The 24,575-nt window shown below is 32.4% G+C and overlaps 3 protein-coding genes across 5 annotated transcripts; 1 reads left to right on the top strand and 2 right to left on the bottom strand.

The window, feature by feature from the left end:
- Positions 1–11: 11 nt before the first annotated feature.
- Positions 12–4,433, top strand: LOC111368219 (far upstream element-binding protein 2-like; the record flags this gene model as incomplete). Its single annotated transcript, XM_022989468.1, has 5 exons — positions 12–311; positions 496–588; positions 668–739; positions 884–1,000; positions 3,161–4,433. Coding segments are annotated over 5 exons (1,605 nt in total), but the record flags the coding sequence as incomplete, so codon positions are not given.
- Positions 4,434–6,612: 2,179 nt separating this feature from the next.
- Positions 6,613–10,949, bottom strand: LOC111368533 (uncharacterized protein C6G9.01c). Of its 3 annotated transcripts, XM_022989815.1 has the most exons (3): positions 9,270–9,350; positions 7,330–7,429; positions 6,613–7,050 (listed from the first exon to the last, which is right to left on the bottom strand). In XM_022989815.1, the coding sequence occupies exons 1-3, from the start codon at positions 9,297–9,299 to the stop codon at positions 6,737–6,739; spliced, it is 444 nt and encodes a 147-aa protein (XP_022845583.1). In that variant the 5' UTR covers positions 9,300–9,350; the 3' UTR covers positions 6,613–6,736. The 3 variants fall into 3 exon arrangements, 2 of the variants coding, with proteins under 2 accessions (XP_022845583.1, XP_022845585.1); XM_022989817.1 differs by lacking the exons at positions 7,330–7,429; positions 9,270–9,350 and adding an exon at positions 10,766–10,943 and having other exon boundaries at positions 6,613–7,150; XR_002698002.1 differs by lacking the exons at positions 6,613–7,050; positions 9,270–9,350 and adding an exon at positions 10,766–10,949 and having other exon boundaries at positions 7,280–7,429.
- A 4,638-nt stretch (positions 10,950–15,587) lies between these two features.
- On the bottom strand, positions 15,588–22,701 carry LOC111368532. Its single transcript, XM_022989814.1, has 5 exons — positions 22,392–22,701; positions 19,310–19,575; positions 18,671–18,776; positions 16,964–17,107; positions 15,588–16,065 (listed from the first exon to the last, which is right to left on the bottom strand). Exons 2-5 carry the CDS (start codon positions 19,561–19,563, stop codon positions 15,826–15,828), a joined length of 744 nt encoding a protein of 247 aa, XP_022845582.1. The 5' UTR covers positions 19,564–19,575; positions 22,392–22,701; the 3' UTR covers positions 15,588–15,825.
- Between the last annotated feature and the right edge of the window lie 1,874 nt (positions 22,702–24,575).

Raw genomic sequence — 24,575 nt, 5'->3', positions numbered from 1 at the left:
TTTTTTTTTTTTTAAATGCTGCTGTAGGTCAAAAGCCTTTAGGTTTGGGTCTTGGAGGTCCACCACAAGGTGCATCATATGGTTACCCAGGTCCCACCAAAAAGATAGAGATACCAAATGGCAGAGTTGGTGTTATAATTGGCAAAGGTGGGGAGACTATTAAGTATCTCCAACTTCAGTCTGGGGCAAAGATTCAGGTCACTAGAGACATGGATGCAGACCCTAATTCTTCTACCAGAGGAGTTGAACTCACGGGCACACCTGATCAAATAGCTAAGGCCGAGCAGTTGATTAATGATGTTCTTGCTGAGGTATTAATATGAGTAAACGAGCAATTAACCTCCATATGCGTACATTTGACCAAAGAAGAGCCCCTTCAAAAATATTTATCTCCGAGTGTTCCCTTGAAATAAAATATTATTATTTTAGATACATTTTATCCACGTGCAATGTTATGTGTCCTTTGTGCTTACAATTTGTTTATCATTGAGACAGGCTGAAGCAGGTGGTTCTGGCACGGTTGCTCGACGGTTTACTGGACAGCCGTCTGGAGCAGAACAGTTTGTAATGAAAATTCCTAACAACAAGGTAAATTTTGGTTAAAATTGATTGTCATTCCCATATGTGGTTCGTCTTAGTATTCTTTTAATCTGTAAGAATTTGTCAGGTGGGGCTTGTTATTGGTAAAGGAGGTGAAACCATTAAAAATATGCAAGCAAGTTCAGGGGCTCGTATCCAGGTAGGTTTGATCCAAATATGTATTTGTAGTTTATCATATACTGCTGACTTTTATGTAATTTTTAATTAATCAATTAATTAAATTTTTTTTTAAGCGGCAAAAAAACATTTCTGATGACAGAAATATCTTTCTGGAACATTTCAGGTGATACCTTTACATTTGCCACCGGGGGATACGTCCTTGGAGCGGACCGTGCAAATTGATGGAAGCAGTGAACAGGTTGAGGCTGCAAAACAGTTGGTCAATGAAGTCACAAGTGAGGTATATCCTATGCTTGTGTTGTATTACTTGTTGACCGCTCCAATGCATTATCTTACCTGAGAAGGGACAGACAAATATGTTTACCTCTTAAGTCTTGTCAAATTGCTATATTGCATTTTTGCTATTATGTGGTATCATTGTAGGAGTCAAGCCTGGTATTGGGATCTGTTGAGGATGCAATTGATATATACCCCTTATATATGGGATTTGTTTTTGTTATGAGAATTGTGATTCTGTGATATATTCTAGATAAGTTACCATGTTATCATGTCTATTTGATGTTTATAGATTTTTTTTGCTTTCACATTGTATTTGCAATATGCACATATGAATTTCGAGCTTCTTTTTTCTCTTTGTTTCTTTGCTTCTTCTTCTTCTTCTTCTTCTTCTTCTTTTTTTTTTGGGTCTCATCTAGTCGTATCCAATTTAGGTATTATTTTGTTGTGCAAATTTTCCTTGAATTTCATATTGCTGCATCTTTCATCTCTTATAAGATCCTTGTATTCGTAAAATATTGATCTGGTAATATTTACCGATGGATATACGTATGGTGTGTATGCTTGTCTTTCCCATATACCCTCCAAAGATTTGCAGATATCTTTTGCCATTGCTGTAGACACAAACAGATTGTTATTGAGGATTAAGATCCTTCCTCAAATTGGTCCTACAATAAAGGAGACAAGCCTTTTGCCATTCTTATCTATCGGAAGGGAGAACTCTTTGATATCTGGTTTGGACCTTCTCTCCTAGTTTCAATATAGGACCTTGGATATCATATTTTTTGCACTGCAATATAGTTAGCTGTATCCATCTATATCTGCTGGATATTTTGCTTGTTCAGTACACGTATTATCTGCAGTTAGATCTCTATAATATCATTTTGAGAAGAATGTTGATTAAATGTCCAAGGGTTGATCTTTGGGGTGTTGCTTTTGTTATTAATTTATTGGATATTGGTCATTTGGTTTTATGTGAGACAGGTCTTGCGTAAGTCTTCTACCCGAGGTAATTGAGTTGGTACAAATGCTTCTTATAATGTTGAGGATATATTTGAAATTTTAGTATTTTAGCCGGTCTTAGTTTGGATGCTCAGTCTTGTTCAGGATTAAGGCCTATCCTTATATAGATTTGTGCTGGTTTATTTTGTAACTGATTACTGATATTGTCATGGGGAATTATTTTTAGTAGGTAATGGGCCATCAGCAATTTTGCGTTATGTTCTAAAACTCATTTCCCAATCATTATCGCAGCGCTTTGGAAGAGTTACAGACTTAACGTTGATGGAATGTAGAAGAATATACCTTCAAAATTTGTAATCTAGATTAAAGTATTTTATAGAATCTTACTTTGCGGGTGATGTATATTTTGCTTGTTAAATTTTTCATAGCTAGTGAAACTATAATGGCTTAGACTCTCTAAATTTTTGGTGCTTTATTTAGACCATGACATATTAGGATGTTGCACATTTTATCATTTAACATGGTGTCTTCCCAATGCTTTTGACTACTAACAATATTTTGTTCAGTTTCCACACTTGGTTTTATATTTTCACTGTTGAAGAGTCCTCTCCTTTTCATACTATTGGGTTTACATTCCTGTTTACGTTTTATTGCACAAAGTTTGTTATTTTCTTTATCTTTTAAGTTTGACTGCTTGATATTTAAAAACCAGGAATTCATGTTTACATTGGTTGAGTGAATCATTCCTGTTAGGACACCTGAGTTTATGATGCTAAAGTGAGTTGGCCTTTTAGTCTTATGACACCATCAAAGATTTACTTGCAAATTCTGCAATTGGTAACGAAAAAATGGTTTGATTGAATAAATATGTTACATTTTTTTGTTGATATCTAGTCTGTCTTTTTGCACTTGTTGCCTTGTATGCAAAATGGGTGCATAGGGAGCCAATGGGGCTTCTGCAGGAGTGAATCAATAGTACCACTCAATCAATCAGTACGGTATGTAATCACTAATCTTCAATGTGCAATGTAGATTGTGCTCAACTTGATAGCATGAGAACTACTTCTGATTTCCTGTGTATATTTCTGCACACTTTACCTGGATGTCTATTTCGTTGATATATCTATGCTTCTCTTTTTAATGCCGTTTTCCCATGTTTGGAATCAGTTCTTGGTTAATTTGAGTCAACAATTTTGTGCAGAACCGCCTTAGAAATCCAGCGATGAGCGGTGGTTATTCTCAGCAAGGTTATCAAAATCGACCTCCTACAAGCTGGGCACAGCCCGGTGCACAAATGCAGCAACAACCTGGTTTTGGCTATGTTCAACCTGGTGCATACCCAGGTCCATCACCTCAATATAACTCGAATCAACCTCATTATCCTGGTTATCCTCCTCAACCCACCTCAGGTGGATATGCCACTGGCTGGGACCAAACAACTGCTCCACCAAATCAGCAAACTTCTCAGGTAGGCAGCTATGATTACTATAGTCAGCAGCCACCTGCTTACAGTCAAGGGCAAGGCTATTCCCAAGATGGCTATGGTGGATATAATGCAACAGCTCCTCAACCTAGTTATGGTCAGCCCCAGCCAAATCCCGTTCAGGGCTATGATCAGCAGCAGCAAGGTTACAATTCTACCTATGGCAATGTCTTGAACCCAACATCTGATGGCCAACCCCCTGCATATGGAACCACTGGTGATGCCACTCAAGCACCTGCATCTGGCCAGGCTGGTTATGGTGTCCCCCCAACTTCGCAGGGTGCTTATGGAACCCAACCGCCGGCAGGCTATGGACCACCTCAAGGTCAAAAACTTCCGAGTAGTCAGCCAGCTTATGGGCAGCCACAGCAGTCACCAAGTGCCCAAGGAGGGTATTCTCAGCCTCCAGTTCAGCCTAGCTATGCTCACTCTCAGCCTCCACCTACTCAGCCAGGTTATCCCCAGACAGATTCTGGTACCCAGCGACCATCATCAGGTTATCTGACATCTCAGCCAGGGTACGGTCCCCCACCTTATGGAGCACCACCGACTCAAACTGGATACGGTGGTCAACAGCAGCCACCACTGCATAACACAGCTTATGGTGGTGGTTATTCCCAACCGCCAGTTTACTCCGCTGATGGTTCTGCAGGTGGTGGTGGTGCACGTGGAACTTACGATGCAGCTCCAGCTCAAACTGTACAACCTAGCGGGTCTGCTAAAGCCTCACCACCCAGTTGATGTGTCATGGAGGTGATACCAGGGTATATGCGGTGGTCTCTGGAATGGTAAGCATATGGTTTAGATAAGGTCTACTTTAGTAGTGAGGGTCGAATTGAATTTACTATTTTGTTAATGCCTTTTCTTAATTATTTTGGAATCCTAGATATCTTTTGTGCTTTGTGTTACCCTTAATTTCTTGTCTTGGATTGTTATTGCTCATCGTGTTAAGATTGTTAAAATATAACTTCTCTAGATTTTGTTTCATTAATCTTATGCATTATGTTGGCGTACACATTTGATAGTCTTGGACGGGGCAAAGATGCCCAAAGAGCCAATCTGATCTGAGATCGACCCCCATTTCTCTATATTACACCTGAGGGAACTTTACGTTTTTCAGAGATGTAATCTCTTGATTTGTCATTCATATTCATAAATAGGTCATTAGAACCACCAGACTGAACAATATAGCAACTTTTAACTTGTATACATGCCACGTCAGCTTTACAACCAAGACAAACGCTTTCACAAACAATTCTTCCGTACCCTAATTTTGTGATAGAAGCTGCTTTCTCTAAGAAAAGCATATCTTTTAATTAGCGAAAATGTATTTGGGGACTGTTTCAAGAGACCGAAAGGATAAGAGCACGGCCTGCCGACGCACCTACTTGATGAGAATGGTGGCTTATTTATTGCTTAGTTGATAAACTAGTAATTCTTACTCTCACTTGACCATACATGGGTTATATTGTTAGTTTAGTAATGCCTTATTTGAGATTTATTTTAGAGTTCAACTTCTGATTTTCAAACAACCAGAATTGTTTGATAAATTGTGAAAATTTGAATCTGAACCTTCTAATAGCATATTTTGGGAGACGACAAAGTGGTAGCTTTTCAGATTTTCCTATTATCTATAATTAAAATATCAAATTTCACCTTATTTTAATATTAATTCATTTTATACTCTATGGGCTATGCTTTTGTTTTGTAATTTTATAAATTTAAAGTTTTGATAGATATTAAGGGAAATTGTTGCAACGGTCTTTGACCTTTTTATTTTTTTGCAGACTTTATCATAATCTTCATTTTGTGCCAAAGAAAATTTCCAACTTTTAATAAATATGCACTTGAAGTCCATCTGGATGGAAATCGTTCAAAATAATGTCAGTTGATATGAAAAATTTCTTGAACTATCTGCTACTGCGAAGGTATTATTGGATGTTGATTCCTTAATTTTTTCGATCAATTGATGGTGTTTTGGACTATTTTCGTTCAGATGAACCTCAGATGCATATTTATAAAAGGTTAACAACCTTCGTTGGCACAAAATAAAGATTATGATAAAGTTTACAAAAAATGAAAAGGTTAGGGACCGCTGTTGCAATTTTCCCTAGATATTTTTTTTTTCATGTAAGTAACTATAGTGAATAGGTGGTCTTTGAAGAATGATTAATAAATTATATATTGTTATAGAAATAAAAAACAAATTTTACAATGCTATCAATAATTTTAATATAGTATGACGTCATTATAATCAATGATTTTATACTGGCGCATCAACAAACTAATTACTAATGCTTTAATGTCGATTTGAAATAAAAGTTTACCAAACATTTTATTGATTCTTCACACAGCTAATTATTTTATAGCACTATAAAAATTGATTCTCTTAGAAGCACAATAATACTAAACCAAATCTAAGCCACTTTGTATGTACTCCTATTTTTAAACTTGTGAATGTTGTTAACACCATTTTATAGTATCTTGAAAGGGTCACTTGGATGAGAGGTATACGGATGCATCCAAATGGGCACACATTTATTGATGCCTATGATGCATGATTGGGTCGAGTGTCCGCTTTCTTTCTTTTTTTAAGCATGTAAAACCTTCTTAACTTTTCGATGACGAAATTGAATATTGTACATTGGTTGGTAGTAATTTATTGATTGAAAAAACAAGAAACATAATGTTATTACACATTCTAGTGCGGAAGCTGAATATTACACTACAACATCAACCTTTAGTGAAGTCATTTGGTCGAATGCATTACTTCAAGATTTGGGCGTCGTAAACACTCTATTTGTTCAGACCAATAAACAATTGAGTTATATCGATATTTCACCTACTTAAGGGAGTGTTGGAGAGGATTAGGATTACAATTGTTTTCCTTATTGATGGTAGATACAATTTTCCCCCCCAGTTCACCTTTTCCTTAGGAGGCCATATTATTGCACACAAAATATTGACATTATTATACACGGTATTACTCTAATTTATGTTTCTTATTTGGTATTTGTTAGGAAAATTCGATAATGATTTATTGGCTCTACATAATAAAATTACATCTGTGATCCTTTTTCAATATTCAAATGAAAATATAGGGCTGTCAAAATAGATCGGACAGCCCAGGCTCGAGATGACCCACATTTAAAAAAAGATCAAAACCAACGGATTGGAAAGCGAAAATGAATGGACTTAGGATTACAAAAAATATCTGTTCATTAAGTACTTGAAAAAATCTGATAAATAAGGAAAGCATTTGAATGCACCCATCTACAATAGAACCTAATTTCATTAAAAACAACAGTTACAGTCGAATGGGCATAGACGGGTACCTCCATCGTCTGGCTTTCCAATGCCCAACTCCTCTTCTGTGTAAACAGTTAGCCCATCTCCAGTTTTCTTCCAAGGCCGAGGAGGAGTCTCCGCAAACAAATTTCCTTCAGGGATTCTATTCTCTCTCTTCTTCTTTATCTTCATCTCTTTATGTTGCTCTGCTTTGGCATCTGATTCTTTCGCTGGTTTCTTAGCCTCTGCCCTTTCCTTTTCAGGTTTCTTCCTCTTCTTTCCAGCAAATATGTCATCAATCTCACTCCCCATTTTCTTGGGTTTGGAAGTGGACTTCTCCTGTTCAACATGATCTTGGTGTGCTGGTTTAGCCTTCTTAGCTGAACTGGTTTTAGTCATCTTAATTTGTGTAGTTTTTATCTGCAAGCAAGAAATCTTTATATTAAATTCATAACAAACAATTTATATTGAATAGTTTTTAATGGAAATACACAACATAATACTTGAAAAGGAGACATCAAAGCAAATATGCCAATTTATTGTACATCCCCTCTTCTTTCCAGCAAATATGTCATCAATCTCACTCCCCATTTTCTTGGGTTTGGAAGTGGACTTCTCCTGTTCAACATGATCTTGGTGTGCTGGTTTAGCCTTCTTAGCTGAACTGGTTTTAGTCATCTTAATTTGGGTAGTTTTTATCTGCAAGCAAGAAATCTTTATATTAAATTCATAACAAACAATTTCTATTGAATAGTTTTTTAATGGAAATACACAACAAAATACTTGAAAAGGAGACATCAAAGCAAATATGCCTATTTATTGTACATCCGTTACATAAAGATAAATAATTGAATTGCAAACAGTGCCAAGACTACAGAATATTTATGTTAAGAATCAATCAAATTGCTTTGACCCAATGTTGATAGTCTGACATTATAACTAAAAAATATGTCCAAGAAAGCTTGTAATGCATTGAAGTCTTAAAATCTCTCACCCCTTCCACTATCATATTATTCAACATCTTTCAAATCTAATTTACTCTACTTCCATTGCAAATCCCAGCTACCTAAATGTAATGAGCTTTTTTTTTCAACTAAAGACTTAGGGGGGTGTATTCAATTGAAACTTTTAATGACTTTTTGTGATTTAAAAAGTTCAAGGGTATTCAATTGAGACTTTTTGAGCTTCTCAAGTCACAGTGTATTCAATTAAGACTTTTATAGATTTTTAAAAAATCTCTAAAAGTTGCTGTGTATTCAATTAAAACTTTTTAAAAGTTAAGTCTTGAGGTATTCAAATTTTAATGACTTTAGAAACTTTTATAAAAGTCTCTAGAGTACTAACTTTTAAGTAGAAAGTACTCATATAATATCTTAAAATTTGTCTCTCATTAATCACAAGATTTTGGGAGACTTTAATCTTTCTTTCCTTTAAACTTCTATGAATATGTATAATTAAAATTTATTTTTTTCTATTTATTATATTCCATTTATTTGTCTTTTTCTCTCTTATTATTTATCTCTATTTTTTATGAAAAAATTAAATTGGATTTTTATAACTTTTTTTTTTTTTTTTCTCTTTTCATTCATTTTTTGTGAAAAATATCTATTTTTTTATATTAAATTATAAAAATGTATATGAAAATTTTATAATTAAATTTAAGTATATTTATTTTTAAAAGAATACTATACTAATAATATTGAATCATATATATGTATAATTTTGATTATTAATTATTTAATTAAGGTCTTAAATTTTTTTTTTTTTTATTATATGAGAAGAAAAAGGGGAAGGATAAGGGGAATTATGGAAACTAACACCTCGTATGTGAAAAAGTTACACCATATCCATGTGAATTCTATTCCAAATGAAAGTCTTCAAAAATCTTTTGAATTCCACAAAAGTCTATAAAAATTTTAAAATGAAAATTCATAGAATTCTACTAAAGACTTCCACTAATTCCATACAAATCTTTAAAAGATTTACGAAATCCATAAAACTCATCACTTAAAAAAAGTTCATCAAAGTATTCAAAAGTCCCAATTGAATACACCCCCCTTAATAGTAAGTCACAAAACAATTTAAAATAGGCTAAAAATAGAGATCATATTAAGTTCTTGTTTGGCCCACATTTCTTAAAGACTCATTTTTCTCTGGATTCATTTTCAATTACACATTTCATGGAACAGCTTTTATTAACTTTTCAACCACACATTTAATCAATTTTTATTAAAATTTACTAAAAATCTGATTTTTATCCAAACTAGACGGGGAAAATTACTACAATTAAATAAGCAATAACCTATGTCGTAGTGAAAAGAGCCTTTTTGTCTTTTTCCAAAGAAATGAAAAATAATCAAGGTCTTGTCAAAAGGCAGCGACCTTTTCATTTTACTATATGACCAATGCCTTGCCAAAATGGCAATGATCTAATGTCTTTGCTAAAAGAATATGAGCAATTACCATTGTCAAGACAATGGTAATGGCAGCACGTCTATCTAAGAAAGACATGACCAACTTCTTTCCGAAAGGCAACAACCTTGTCTGTTGCTACTAGGTGATAAGCCATGATATGCTTGCCATGCTTGCCACAAGACGATGTCCGCTAAATCTAGAAAAGCAATGACATAACCTCGGGGAGCCAGCTTGCAGCACTAGTTCTTTAATGCCTTTCAGGAACTAAGAGGCCATCTGTTTTTGAACTGGGCATAGTAAAATGTGGTGAAGAAATTGCTGGCCCAAGAATTAGCCTCTTTGGGTGAGGCATAAATACTTTGACCTGAAAAAGAGCAACCTATTCGAACGAGACATAATTGAAGCGAACCTCTTTGAACAAGGCATATTCAAACAAGACAAAAACAAAAAGGAGTTAGGCTTCTTGAACGAGGCCTAAATACTTTTAGCCCAGAAATGGCAGTCTCTTTGAATTTGACAAGCTAAAATGAACCCCAGCAAGGCCTCCCTATCGGACTCCCCCATTCACTTCTTTACCAATTATGGTTGGGTGAGGTCAAATGTATTGTAGGGACAAGATATTTATATTAATGGAGATAAAACGACTTACCCTCTTCACCGAATCACTTACTAAGTTACCATAAAGCAGAAGGAAAGAGACATTCAGCCCTACGCACAAAATTTCCATAGCACAACCCATAAAAGGTCAAAACTGATCCCAGAAAGAGCAGCTAGAAAAAGAGTCCAGCCAAACTATGGAAAGATTCATAATCCTAACCAAGCTGTTGAAACCTTCTACTATATAAACTAATTTAGTGTGGTGCAGAAGTCCCGTGAAGTTAAGACTACTAAACAAAGGTCTCTGATCACTAAAAATGCAACACTCTGCTAATTGCTATAGTTAAAATGTACACAATTCTGAATTTATTTACTCTTTTGTATGATTACACTTAACAAAATTAAGCATGTAAGCGTTGCCAGCAGTGATCGGATGTTCGCCCCCACCTTTGTTGCAGGTACTATACTACAAGTTATCTTACAAGCAACTGGCTTCTGACTATAACAAAATGATACCACCCGGCACCCAATATATATATATATATCAACATTTTTCATTGATCCATTGAACAAAGAAAATTCTTACAGAACATAGAAACCTACAAGTACAAGTTAAAATAGCAATTAGATACCGTGCTGATTGATAAAATAATCCAGCAACTAACCAACAATTTACTTATCTTACGTAAACAAAAGTTACTTTTGTCAAATTATTTCTAACTTTCACCCAGGACGTCTAGTTGCACCCACTGGATTTTTATCCTGGGTATTTCACCAATTACAGTTGAGGGGCAGCCAGTTTTTAAGTCAAGGAGAAAACCATAAACAACCGCATCAAAAATTCAAGAAAAATGTCGTCGAACAAATCTCCGTTGCTAGAGGAATACATCAATAAACAAAAAAATACGAGAAAAAAAATAAATTATAAGGAGTTGAGTTGAAAATAAATCATTCACAACAATCAGATCGAGCGGGATTTCAACATATAATGCCCGTTTTTACCCGAACAAAATCCGATATTACCTCCCAAGTTTGGTGACGAAGAAGTTGAGTAGAAGTCACTGCAACGCACGATAAATTGGTGACAAGGAGTGATGATTTTCCTCTCCTTCACAACAAAATGTTTCCCAAATTTTAGTGTAATAACCGAGGAAGAAGACCTCAGCCGCTTCTCCCCCGTTGCTCCATGAATAACACCATGGACTGGGTTATAGTTGGACATTGGGCTTTACAAAAAGTTGTCCCTTGAAAAATATCACAAAATGGCTCAATCAAATTCTAATCCATTTTACAGATGGGCTTCAATGAAGTAATAAATGAAAACCAAACTAGAGGAAATTACCCCCATACCTGTTTTTAAAGTTTACATTACTGGTCTGATTTTTTATTTTTATTTTTATTTTTTATTCTTAATTATATATTTGTGATTAATTTGTGATTTTTTAAAAATCTGGGACTATTGTCGCAAATAGTTCTTTATCCTTTCATATTTTTCCTTTTTGTTTTATTTGAATAAGACGGTGAAATCGTCTTTTTATTGAAAAATGAATGAAAAAGACCTCTTGGCAATGAAAGATGGAAATAAGGGTGAAAATGTCAAAAATGAAATGTGGGGACATTTTTCACAATGACAATGAAACGTATGGATATTTTGTGCTATTTACCCATTTCCCAAAAGGAGTAGAAAGTTTCTAATTGAAAAAGCTCATATATCTTCAGAAGGGTAATTAGTACAAAATATTCATACCTTTCAATATTATTGTGTAAAACGTCCATACTTTTCATTTTTTTGGTACTTTTACCTTTACTTTCACCTTTTATTATGGAAATCATCATTTTCATCAAACTTTTCATGTAAAATGACAAGTATACCCCTATTTAAATAAAACAATAAAAAAGAAAAGAAAACTTAAAGAATGAATTGCAATCATACTTCCAAACTTTTTAAAAAGTGCAAATGAGTCCAAATAAATTATTAAATGAGTAATTAGTACAAAAATATTTCCACCTTTCATTATTATTCTCTAAAACGTACCTACCTTTCATTTTTTGACATTTTCATTCTTATTTACAAATTGCAACTATGCTCCTAATTTTTTCCAAAAAAAAGTATAAATAAATTTCAAATAAATAATTGAAAAAATAAAAATCACTTTCTTTTTTAATTATTTATTTGTACTTTTTGAAAATTTTAGAAATATAGATGCAATTTGTTCTTTACTTTATTTATTTTTATTTATTTATTTAAAGAGTGGTGTATATTTATCATTTTACAACTTTTAATTGAGAAAATTGATGAAAATAACGATTTTCACAATGAAATAATGCTGAAAATGTCAAAAAAAGAAAGGTAAGGACGTTTTGCACAATAATAATAAAAAGATAGGGATGTTTTGTGCTAATTACTCTTTTAATAATTTATTTGGACTCATTTGCATTTTTTTAAAAATTTTGGGAGTATGATTGTAATTTATTCTTTAACTTTTCTTTTTCTTTTTTTGTTATTTTACTTAAATAGTGGGTATATTTATCATTTTACATGAGAAATTTCATGAAAAATGATAATTTTCACAATAAAAAGTGAATGTAAGTGTAAAAGTGCTAAAAATGAAAATGGACGTTTTGCATAATAACATTGAAAGAGTTCCTTTGCCGGAGATTGGATAGCCAAAGGGAAGTCCATAGAATAGTTATAGTATAGCTTTTCCAATATAATAAAGTTACGTTTTACGTAGTGTCTATTTATCAAATGACGTTTTGTGCTAATTACCCTTCTTTAAAATGTTCTTTTCATAGCTTTACTTAAGATCAAATTTAAAAGTTTTAGAAGGAATGCAGAAAATGCTTAGAGCGCGTTTGGTTTGTGTTTCAATTTTCAATATTGAATTCAATTTTAGTTTTCTATTTTAAGAATCTATTTTAAAAATTGTTAAAAACATTTTTGATTTGTCATTTTGAGAAAGTATTTTTCAAAACAGAAAATTAGAAAACATGTTTAATTTGAAATTTTGAAAAATTATTTTATAACACTTTATTCTAAAAAATTTGATTATTTAGTAAAAATCGAACAGATTTATGTTAATCAATTTCAAGTAATATATACATTTTATAGTTGGTGAATTTTACAATATTTTTTCTTGTTACAAAATAAAAATAAAAATAAAAATAAAAATAAAAAATAAATTGAGTTCAAATTACCGAAAATAAAAATAAAAATTAATAACGTGGACTCAAAATAGTTTTATTTATGTTCATCTATTTATTTATTTTTTTGGAATTTTGATGTAGAGCTTGGACTATTTTTATTTTTTATAATATTTATAATTTTACTTTTTTTCTATTTATTTTTAAAATTTTATTTAAACGTTTGTTTTCTATGTTTTGAATTTATTCATTCACAACGTTCATTGAAAATACTCAAAATGTTAAAAAAGCATTTTGATTTTTATATTATAAATTTAGCATTATTTTCGAAAATGTATTTTCAAAAATATCAAATCAAATATGCTTTCAGTGTTTTGCGAAACTTAAAATTAAAAACAACAAACCAATCGCATCGTTATATTTTCTTCAGATCTCTCGCTTTAATTGGTTGTGGATTTTTTTTCTTTTCCCTTTAGTGGTAATTTGAAGTGAAATTTCACATGATCATCGAAGATCAAGCGAAATTTTAAATTGGACATTAATTCGTTGCTTGAGCCACATTCCTCTCAAAATTTATTTTCAATTATATATTTTTTAATAAAATAATATTACATGTAAACCAAATTTTTTTCTTAATTTTTAATTACACATTCTCTATCAATCACTATTTAAAATGCGTTTTGTCCCTTAAAATGCGGCTCAAACAAGGGCCAAAATATCTTTGTGATCCGTATTTAATAATTGTGATAAACGACATCCAACTCCATGTTTAAAATTGGCCCACTAAACCTTTGAAATTACCCAACGATCATCGTAGGGAAGGATAAAAGTTTCAAATTGAACCAAACAGGTTGATTTGATTCTTCTTAAGTTAAATTGGATACTGAATATTAGAATTAAGAACCTACGGATTTAGTTTGGTTTTCGATTCTAAATTCAAAATTAAACCTGCGTATTTTTCATTTTTTTTAAGGCCCCATTTGGTAGCAATTTTTTATTCAAAAAAATTAATTTTTGGACCGTTATTTCAATATTTCAGCCGTCATTTTTTACTTTTTCATCACGGGTGAGACCCACTTTTCTTTCTAACGATAAAAAAATCAATGTTCATAATCACCACTGAACATGCCCTCAACATATAATTGAACCAAGCTATAGATGATTAAATGGTTGATGTGTATTAGTAATACAAGAATAATATTTTTATTTCTAATACCTTTACTTTATATTTCATATTTATTTTTAGAATTTTGCCATTTATACATCGGCGTTGACATGCCGGTGTACAAACCCCTCACAAGAGGGAGGGGTCCATGCCTAATAAAAAAAGCGTGGGGGCCTCCTCTTGTGAGGGGACGTCGTTGGTGTACGTGTAGCAAAACTCTTATTTTTATTCAAGTAGATTTTTGATAGCTAAGTGATGGAATCAATGAGGAAAGGAGATTCACTTATCTTGTACTGTTACTGGATACTTTTTTATCATTCGTGTACTTAAATTTTATGAGAAAACTTTTTATTTTTATTTTTAAATTTGGACTATGCTTATCATTTTTTATTTTTCTTAAGATAGAACCAATTATTTATCAGATATATGCGTCGTTTCAAACATAAGGAGAGTGAAAAATGTTTTTGGAACTATGAAAACATTAAAAAAACTTAATTATGGCATGGAACCATATCAAACTGATCCGAATAGTTTGGTTAATTAAAGTTGGACCAAATGGTTCCATTTTCAAGATATTCAGTAATTTGATTCGATTATATTCTCTTCAATATCGAACCAAATCGTACAAGCCATCCCTAGATCACTTGTTCATATTGTGAAATTACAAATTTTTAAAATAAAATACGATTCTTAAGAGAAAAATCCCCACATTCAACCAAAAATATCAAATCCAATCCCTTAACCCTACCATATTATTATTTATAATTCCTAATAAATAGTAAAAATGTCCAATAGAAGTAAAACAAGGTCAACTCGAAGGAGTCGATTATTTTAATGACTGTTAAGCTGTTAACCATTGTTAAGATTCAACGGGTTTGTAAGGATCACTAACAAAGTGAATAATTATGTTACTTATGAAGTAAGTTTGACTGACAGAACGGGTCACAAAAATTACTAGGAATAATTAGAAATAGAATTATACGACTCATTTAATTAAACTTCTCAGTGTCAATTGGTGTCGTGAAAATGATTATGTTAAGTAGCCTTATTCTTAACCATATTAGCTCAAGATTTTTATTTAAGAGATGGGAAATTTCACGTACGGACCGTTTACACTATCACAGCCGCCAAGGGTTTTTCCCAACACTAGCTAAATGTTGGACAAACTTGCTAACACTGCAATTGCTATTTTCTCTCTTAAAGATGACACTCTTAATGATTTAATATCCTTTAATAAATTTCCTTTTGATATTTTATGTAAACTCCGATTGAATGGAGGCGTTCTTTCCATTCATAAATTTAATACATATATTTGACAAATAATTGTGACATTTAATTTAAGTCAATCTAATACTCAATATCTTATTAATCTCAAGTGGTTATAACAAACTTTTCCGTGATCTTAGTAAACTTCATATTGATCATGGAATAGACTTAAATTAAAAGTCACGACTATTTGCCAAATAAGTATGTCAAATTTATGAGGAGGAGGAACGGTCCCACCTATCGAAAGCAAGGAGTAAATTAGATAGGCACTTGATACAAACAAACATAAGGGCAATGTGTGGATTTCCCTTCATCCAATTCACCAAATAAAAGCATTCCTGTATACCATCCATCAAAACATGGCACGTCTTTACTATCACACACAAATGAAAACAAAACAATGTAATCTATTTCCTTTCACCCCACAAAAAATAGACGAAGAAAAAAAAATGTAGCGAGTATGATAGATCAACTTCAGGGGCTCAAGTATTTTGATGGATAATTAAGCTTATTCATATTTTGGATCCTCTCCTGCGAGCAAATCGTCATACGAAACTGGCATCCGTATTCGATCATGAACAGGCACACGTTTCTGTGCATCACTCAACTGTTCAAGCTGATTGTGCGGATTAGATTCAAGTTCTAATCCATCTGGAAAATTGACTGCAAGTTGATCTGTTGAGTTATGGGCAGCAGCTTTACTTTTCATTGGTTCTTGTTTACTGTAGACTTGTTGCTTAAATTGCTTCTGCAAAATGTATGTACAATACCGATGTTAAGCGTGAATGAAAAACTATGCAACCTATCGCATACAAACTTATGGCGTAAATCCTTCACAAGAACATGATGCGAACCAAAAGAAATACAGTTACTATACATAAAAGGCCGATTTCGTCTTATTCTCTGGTTTACCCTTACATTTGTCAGTTCCAAAGCAATAGTTTCTAAAATAATTCCTGAAGAGGAAATGTGAAACATCAAATCCCTAGAAATCTATCATTGCAACTGATTTTCTATACAAATCTAGTACATATTTCATTGATGTCTGGACTGCCTACGGCTTTGACATGCAAGAAATCTACTATTTGGCCATACAAAAACATAAATAAAAATAAAAATGAAAAATATTAATTAATTAATTATTTCTAGAAAGTAAATCAAGACTTGCTTTCTAGAAAAATTAAGTTCTGACAATAAAATGTAAATTTGAAAATCATATTTAACAAGATGAGTAACCTAAAAGGTTTGATCTACTTTTAAGTGCCGCTAATCATTTGATGGAGAATCAGCACAAGTTAATAAATGAAGAAAAAATAACAGAATGAATATATTACGATCCACCATCCGAAATTTACTGTCCAGAATAAATCACCATATTTCTTTCATTTTTTTAATTTTTTAAATTCTGAATTGTACTGTTAGAGTTACTATCAAAACAAGTAACTCCTTTTCTTACTAAAGAGTATAATAAGTCAATTATCCAAACACGTTGAGAGATAAAAAGATTAAACCTCTCCTTAAGCTTAGCCAAACATGCTCATTAAGTTCACACGTGACTTCTATATATTCCACGTTTGCCCAGGTAACTAAAAAATGTAGGGATCAAGTTCAAATGGCAAACAGAGAGAAATGAAATCCAAACATACCTCAAATTCTCTTCCTTTTTTCATTATCTCTTTGTAAGCATTGGAATCTCGCACTTTGATGATACTCCATAATATGCCACCGCCACTTCGAAATCGTCTGCCATCAGCAGTCTTCTGACCACCACAGGCTTGAATTGCATCAACCTACAAGTTTATTTCTAACTAATTATATGTCAAAAAAACTAGCATAAAGTGCAAACTGCATTTGGCCAAGTACTGATGACAATCTCATCCTCGGAAAGCATGACAAAGAATTACCCAAATACAACCAAATACAACAAACTTATTTTGAAACCCAAGTATCATAAAACTTTCAAATATGAATTCACAGTACGTATAAATTCAACCCTTAAAGACATAACATTTGTCAGTATTACTTGCAGAGATGGTCAAAATAAAAGAGCTCGTGAATCAAGCATTAATGCCACCATTAGTAGGTGTTGTAAGAAACAATTTTTAATTTATCATATTGATAGATCAAATAAATGGACCAATGAGATAGAGGGCAATTAATCAATTTGTCCGAATAGCTTTCTGAACTTAATATATCTCCAAGGCCACATCCTTATTTTCCTATTATGAGTTCAGACTCAAAATGTGCTTGACCGCTTGCCATCTAACCACAAGCTTCCTCTCTTTCACAGTTACACTCATAAAAATCTCTTGGATTTTAAATTCAACTATGTGAAAACAGGTATCTTCACTGTCTTTTTTTTCCCTCAGTAGACCTTCTCTTTCTTATTTAGCACGGTGCTTTCTCTTACAATCCGGGGACGATACAAGTCCTCTGAGTAGTGTGCAATTTTATTAGCATACCGTGTGGTAGAAGTTGGAAAACCACTTGAATCAGCCTATATCAATGGGAAACTATGAAGAGATTCAGCCAGAAGCTATCTCAGATGAAAGGTTCGCTGGTGAAATGGCTTCAGCAAGATGTATCTGTAGTTCAAGGAAACATTATTGATGATCAGAACTAAGAAAGGCAGCAGATCCTTATATAGACATATATGGTCGATTAGAATATCTCACCTTTAATTGGAATTTTGACATGATTATTTCTCGATCTTACACAAAAAATGGATAATAGATTCTACTATCGATATTGAGCCGTATTAGAGGAGATACACAAGCTACAAGGAGTAGGAACCCACACGATAACCTCAATCCACTTACCAAATACCAATCTCTAGACGATGATTGTGCAAACAGGCTGGACGTATACGCTGATGGGTCTTTAGAATAATTAACAAAATACACCATCCAAATTAAAACTAAATAATCAAGTGAAGCTTTTTCTTTTTAAAAAAAAAAAAAAAAAAAAAAAAACACCAATTCTTCATCGTGAAGAATTTTTTAGATGTACTTCAGTGAATTCAATCTTATTTCCCCTCACCATTAATCCATACCATGGACTACACACACACAAAAACAAAAAAATAAAAAAGAGTAATAATAAATAAAAATCCCTCATTTCAGTTACTTTTTGACAAATTCAAAATACTTTACATGACGAAAGCATTGTGATTCTCTCCAAAAATCCTAAATTGGACAAGAACTTTGTGGATCTATAACAGCACTAGTCCAGATCAAGTTAACGATAAAGTCGTATGCCAAATGAAGATCAACGGTCACCAATGTCAAGCCATTAGAAGGTTCAACAATGACGTACAACACAATAACACACAGAAAGAAAAATGGAAATAGTACCTCTTTGACAAGATCACTTAAAGCAGATACCCCGAGACAACTAACGGCAGTCCACACAAGATAAGATTTTCTCTCCCTTAAGCGCTTGCAGACATCTGAAACAAACCTACAGATAAAAACGTAAAGAGGAATGGTCACCAGCCATGAACATAATTACTACAGATGAGAAAAACAATGATTAATCTGGAGATATTTCACAACTCCCTATTTAGAAGAGCCAAAAGCAAAGGGATCACAACTGCATATGATCCATATATTCCTAATAACAGATACAAGTGTTTTATACAACAAATCAGCAGACTACATATTCCTTGATTACAAAGAAAATATGCTTCCGTCAGTATGTTATATTCACAAACTAAAGGTGGAAATCTTCCATTATGATCCCATTACAGAAGTGATATTTCCAGGTTATCAGAAGATTAAACTCCACTTTACATGCTAAATATACCAAACATCTTAGATAATCTGAGAGGCTCGTTTTCTAAAAGGCAAATCCAGTCTGGGAGGTGGGACCACTCTATTGAGACAAAATGAATGGAGACCACCTCAACAGTATGTATGAAGTGCTAATAGAAAAATGAACACTCGTGACCAAATTGTCAATTGTGTATGGATATCCTAAGGAAAACTAATCACCTGTTAATGTCTGTGACATCTGAGCCAGAATTGCCTCGCCTTCGCTTGTTCTTCTTTTTCTTCTTCTTGTTCCTGGAATTATTATTGTGAGATTTGTGGCTATCAATGGTAGTACCACAGCCATCTCCTAATTTAGCCTTTGTCGCCTGGCAGATTAACTCTCCTTCTTCGGCATCATGCATCTCAACATCTTGAGCATCATCAAGACTCTCCTCTTCAAAAATTGTGTCCAGTAAGCTATCTCCTCCCTCCATCGGATAAGCAACCTGCATTAGGTTTAAATATGAAATCATATAAAATGGGGCAATAATATATAGAGAACATACATATTCATTTGAAAACATAAAGAATTGCAATCCACTAATGTAATACATCAAAAGAAAGCTAAAAACAAAATCTCTTGACAAAAAAATTATATAAAATACTTAGTGAAGTAAAGGAAAATGCAAAATCAAGAAAATTACCCCCCAAACCAACATAAAGGTCAGAAAGTAATGGCAAAATATATGTAATCCAGAGTGTAAGGAATGGGATTATGTACTGTCCATGTGAAAACTGAAAAATGGGGAGCACTTATTTCTCTTTCATCTTACATGTCCACAACTTTATAAAAATTGTGCAGACATGCATGCATTTGGTGCCATGTTACTTTTCAGTGAATTAAAGAATTTTAATCAAAATTCTCATTAGGGCTGGGCAAATCTCCCGAACCGAACCCGATGGCTCTTGTCAAATTAAATACCCGAACGGGTATCTGAACTGAGAACCGTACGTTCTCGATTCTAGACCAAGAACCGAAAAACCGAATAAAAATCGAATCTTTCTAATTTTTTTTATATTGAATAAATCAAATTAATTTAATTTTAATTTTTTTAAATAAATTAACAATTTCTAAATCCAAATTTTTGGCCCAATAATTTGTTTCATTTCTAATTTTTTAATTTTTGGCCCAATTACCAATTTTATTGTTTCATTTCTTAGCCCAACAAAGATCCAACCCACTAAATAACCCTAAATACCTACACTAAAGTGCATAACGTTGTCTCGACTCTCGCAACCTCGCTGACATTCCAAAATCTATACAATTGTCGGTCGACACTGCGATCTCCAATCGAAGTTGTGACCTCCGTCGATCGAAACTTTGACCGTAGCGATCATTTGAACAATGTAGTCTACTAGTCTCTGACATTCCAAAACCATTTAATGTGTCATTAGTTGTATTTATATAATATTGTTATAAATGTTAAAATTTTTAATTATAATACGGAACTGAACCGAACCCGAACGGTTCCATAATTATATTTGGACCCGATGATTCCATTTACTAGATACCCGAAAATTTTGGTTCGGTTCAATTCTCTTTAGAACCGAACCGAACCGAACCGACCCGCGCCCACCTCTAATTCTCATAGCTGTATTTAAAAAAAAAAAAAATTAATAACATAACCTTTTTTCTGAAGTATAATATTATTACCTATTGAATAAAACTATGGCAGAAAACACTTTCTGAAAAATAAATCTAGTAGCTATTATAGCCCCGTGCACAATATAGGTATATGATACCAATTTGGAAATATCCTACATGAGGGTCAAATCCATCAATGACCACCCAACTTTATACTTAGTGTCAATATGACCACTCAATTTGATGTTGTTTCATCACGACCACCCAACTTTATAATTAATATCACCTAGCCACCCAATTTGATTTTATTTCACAATGGAGACCTAATTTCTTTTCGCAATTTTCACTAATTTTAAAATAGGCAAAAATGTCACTTAAGATTATGTGTATAAAATAAATTTTAAAAATAAAAACTTATTTTAAAAAAATAAAATAAAATAAAATAAAAACTTATTTAAAAAAAAGTTACTTAAAAAAATAAAAAACTTATTTAAAAAAAATTTACTTAGACAAAAAATAAAAAGTTATTTTAGAAAAAAAAAGTTCCTTTTAAAAAAATAAAATAGAAACTTATTCAGAAAAATGTTTTTAATATAAAAAAAAAATTATTGAAAAAATGATTTTTAAAATTCAAAAAAAATTTATTTTTGTTTTTTTCAATTTATTTTATATATATAATGCAAAGTTATCATTTTACCCCTATTAAATTAGTGAGATGGGTGAAAAGAATTTGGATGATCATGGTGAAATTTTATATGAAATTGGATTGTCACAGTGAAATAAATCAAATTAAATGTCATGATAATACTAAATATAAAGTTGTATGGCAATTGAGAAATAAAATCAAATTCGTTGACTCCCCTAGAAGACCACTAACTTCATACTAAAATAACCTAATGAGGAGTTGATTGTTCCAATGATCACTGAACTTAGGTCTATATCTTTGATTGATCACTGAAATTTAAAATATCGAATTTTGATCACTGAACTTAGGTCCGTGTCTTCGATTGCTCATTAAAATTTAAAATATCGAGTTTTGACCACTGAACTTTGAAAAATGTTGTACATTAGTCGCTGAACTTTGAAAAATATTGTACATTAATCACTAAACTTTGAAAAATATTGCACATCACTCACTGTAAACTCGATATTTTTCAAAATTCAACAGTTATACTAATGAGTAACGTACGACATATTTCAAATTTCAATAGCCAAAATTCGACATTTTAAATTTCAGTGAGATATGTAAGACACACGGACCTAAATTCAGTGAGCAATCAAAGACATTAAACTAAATTTAGTGATCAAAACACGACATTTTAAATTTCGTTAACCAATCAAAGTCATGGACCAACACTCACAGGGAGAAACTTCAGAAGTATTACTATTATTTTTTGCAATAAAAAATTTACATGGGGTCATATCCTTGTGAGAGCCTGTAGACATCCTGTGAATTGAGAATAATCCAACATTGGAACAATTAACTCCCTAATGAGTGTATATCAAAACTGTCATCTTATTTCCGACTCCAAAATAATCACAAAATTCCAAAATTAAAACGATTATATCTGTATATACAGTATATGTACTGCCGTACTGGCGACAAAAATTTCTAGTTTTGGAGGCGGATATATCGAGGCAGTAAAAAAAATAAAAATAAAAATAAAAATAATTCACCTCAAATGCCGTGACTCCCTGCTGGAACCTGGCGGCAGAAAGAAATCTGCGACGGCGGGTCGCTGTATGGGGCTGCCGGTTGCGGCTGGGAGTGGCGAATGGATTGGATTTCGAGTGAATTTCAACTCTCGTGCTTTTCTCTATTTATCTACAGAAATTCTAGGGACTAGGGAGATGAATAGATGAGAGAGTGTGGGTTTAATTAGGGTTTTTAAGCCATTTTTATGAGGCTAGGGCATTAGATTAATGGGGAATTAGTTCAAATGACCACCCCACAATGTTTCTCTCTCTCAGCCTTTGATCAAATTTTTTAAAAGAAAAGAAAACTTTAGCACAAAACATCATTATCTTTTAATATTAATGTGTAAAACATCATTACTTTTCATTCTTTGAGATTTTTACTTCTATTTTAACCTTTTATTATGAATAATATAATTTTCATCTAATTTTTAAATTAAAAAAAAAAGTCAAATAACAAATATACCATCCTATTTAAATAAAACAAAAAAGAAACATTAAATAACAAATTACAATTATATCCCCAAACTTTTAAAAAAATACAAATGAATCCAAATAATTTATTAAAAAGATAATTAATACAAAACGTCCCTACCATCAAATATTCTTGTGCAACACGCCTCTAACTTTTCATTTATTGATATTTTCACTGTTATTTTCATATTTCATTACGAAAACCATCATTTTCATTCATTTTCTCAATAAAAATGTGTAAAATGACGAATATACCATCGTATTTATATAAAAAATAAGGAATAAAGTGCAACTATACTCCCAAATTTTTTACTAAAAACGATGATGCGACCGTCCAAAATTGCCCATCAAGCTTTCGACATACGTAAGACGATCGAAGAGGTTACTAAGTAGGTTCGATCTCACTTAAAGGAAACTACTGGAACGTTTGTGTTTCCATAATTATGTCACATCTTCAAACTATTTCGGTAGAAAGAAAGTACCTTCATTGGCTCTTTCTAAGTTGTCGAGTGATATCAACTCACTTGAAAACTTCCTTTGATCGTCCTATATATGTTGGAGGCATGCTCGGTGGTCATGGCAGTCGAATTATTATTTTTAGCAAAAACGACATGAAAATCGTTTTACATAAACTAAAACCATATATATGTCATTTTAGTTATGATTTAAACTGAAATAATATCAATGTCATCAAAATTATACTGGAACGATAATGATATCGTTATGTATCAAACCCAAAAAATAACATAACGACGTCAATATTATTTTAGTACAAATTTGATGAGTTTGAAATCATTCCAATTCAAAGCATAACTACAATAACATGGATATCGTTTCTTTCAAATAAAGTAATTATTGTATCGTTTTAGCTAAAAACAACGATTCGACCGTTCATAATCACCTGACATGCCTTCGACATACGTAGGACAATTAGAAGAGGTCATCAAGTGAGTTGATATCACTTGAATAACTTAGAAAGCGAACGAGGATACTTTCTTTCTGTTATAATAGTTCAAAGGTGGTATACAATCATGAAAATACAAATTTTCCATAGTTTCTTTTGTGTGAAATTGAACCCACTTGATGACCAATTTCGAATATCCAATATATGTCGGATGCATGACGATTGGTCGCGGACGGTTGAATTATCGTTTTTAACAGAAATAATATATTTATCATTTTATATAAACTAAAGGTATATATGTCATTTTAGTTATGATTTAAACTGAAACGATGTCAATATCATCAAAATTCTACTGAAACGATAATGATATCGTTATTTATTAAACCCATGAAATAATATAACGACATCCATATCACTTTAGTACAAATTTAATGAGTTTGAAATTGTTTCAGTTCAAATCGTAATTATGATGATATAGATATTGTTTCTTTTAATATGAAATTAAAATTATATCGTCATGACTAAAAATTATTATGAATTGAACTGAAAACGATATCAATGTCGTCAAAATTGTATTGAAACAATATGAATATCGTTATGTATTTCGTGAGTTTGATACTTATGATTTGTTGTTGTTTTTTTGAAAATTGTATGAGAAAAGGTATCCATTGAACGAAGGACGAAAATTCGGGGACCAAAATGTTAACCAAAGAAAATTTGGTTGGTGTGTGCACCTCTAAGTTGTTTATCACCCAAGAGAATAAAATGGTCCATTAGACGAGCACAAC

This window comes from Olea europaea, chromosome 19, assembly GCF_002742605.1.
Source record: "Olea europaea var. sylvestris chromosome 19, O_europaea_v1, whole genome shotgun sequence".
NCBI classification, from domain to species: domain Eukaryota; kingdom Viridiplantae; phylum Streptophyta; class Magnoliopsida; order Lamiales; family Oleaceae; genus Olea; species Olea europaea.
Note: the sequence above shows the minus strand (reverse complement) of the source record. Positions and strands in the feature narration are given on the sequence as shown.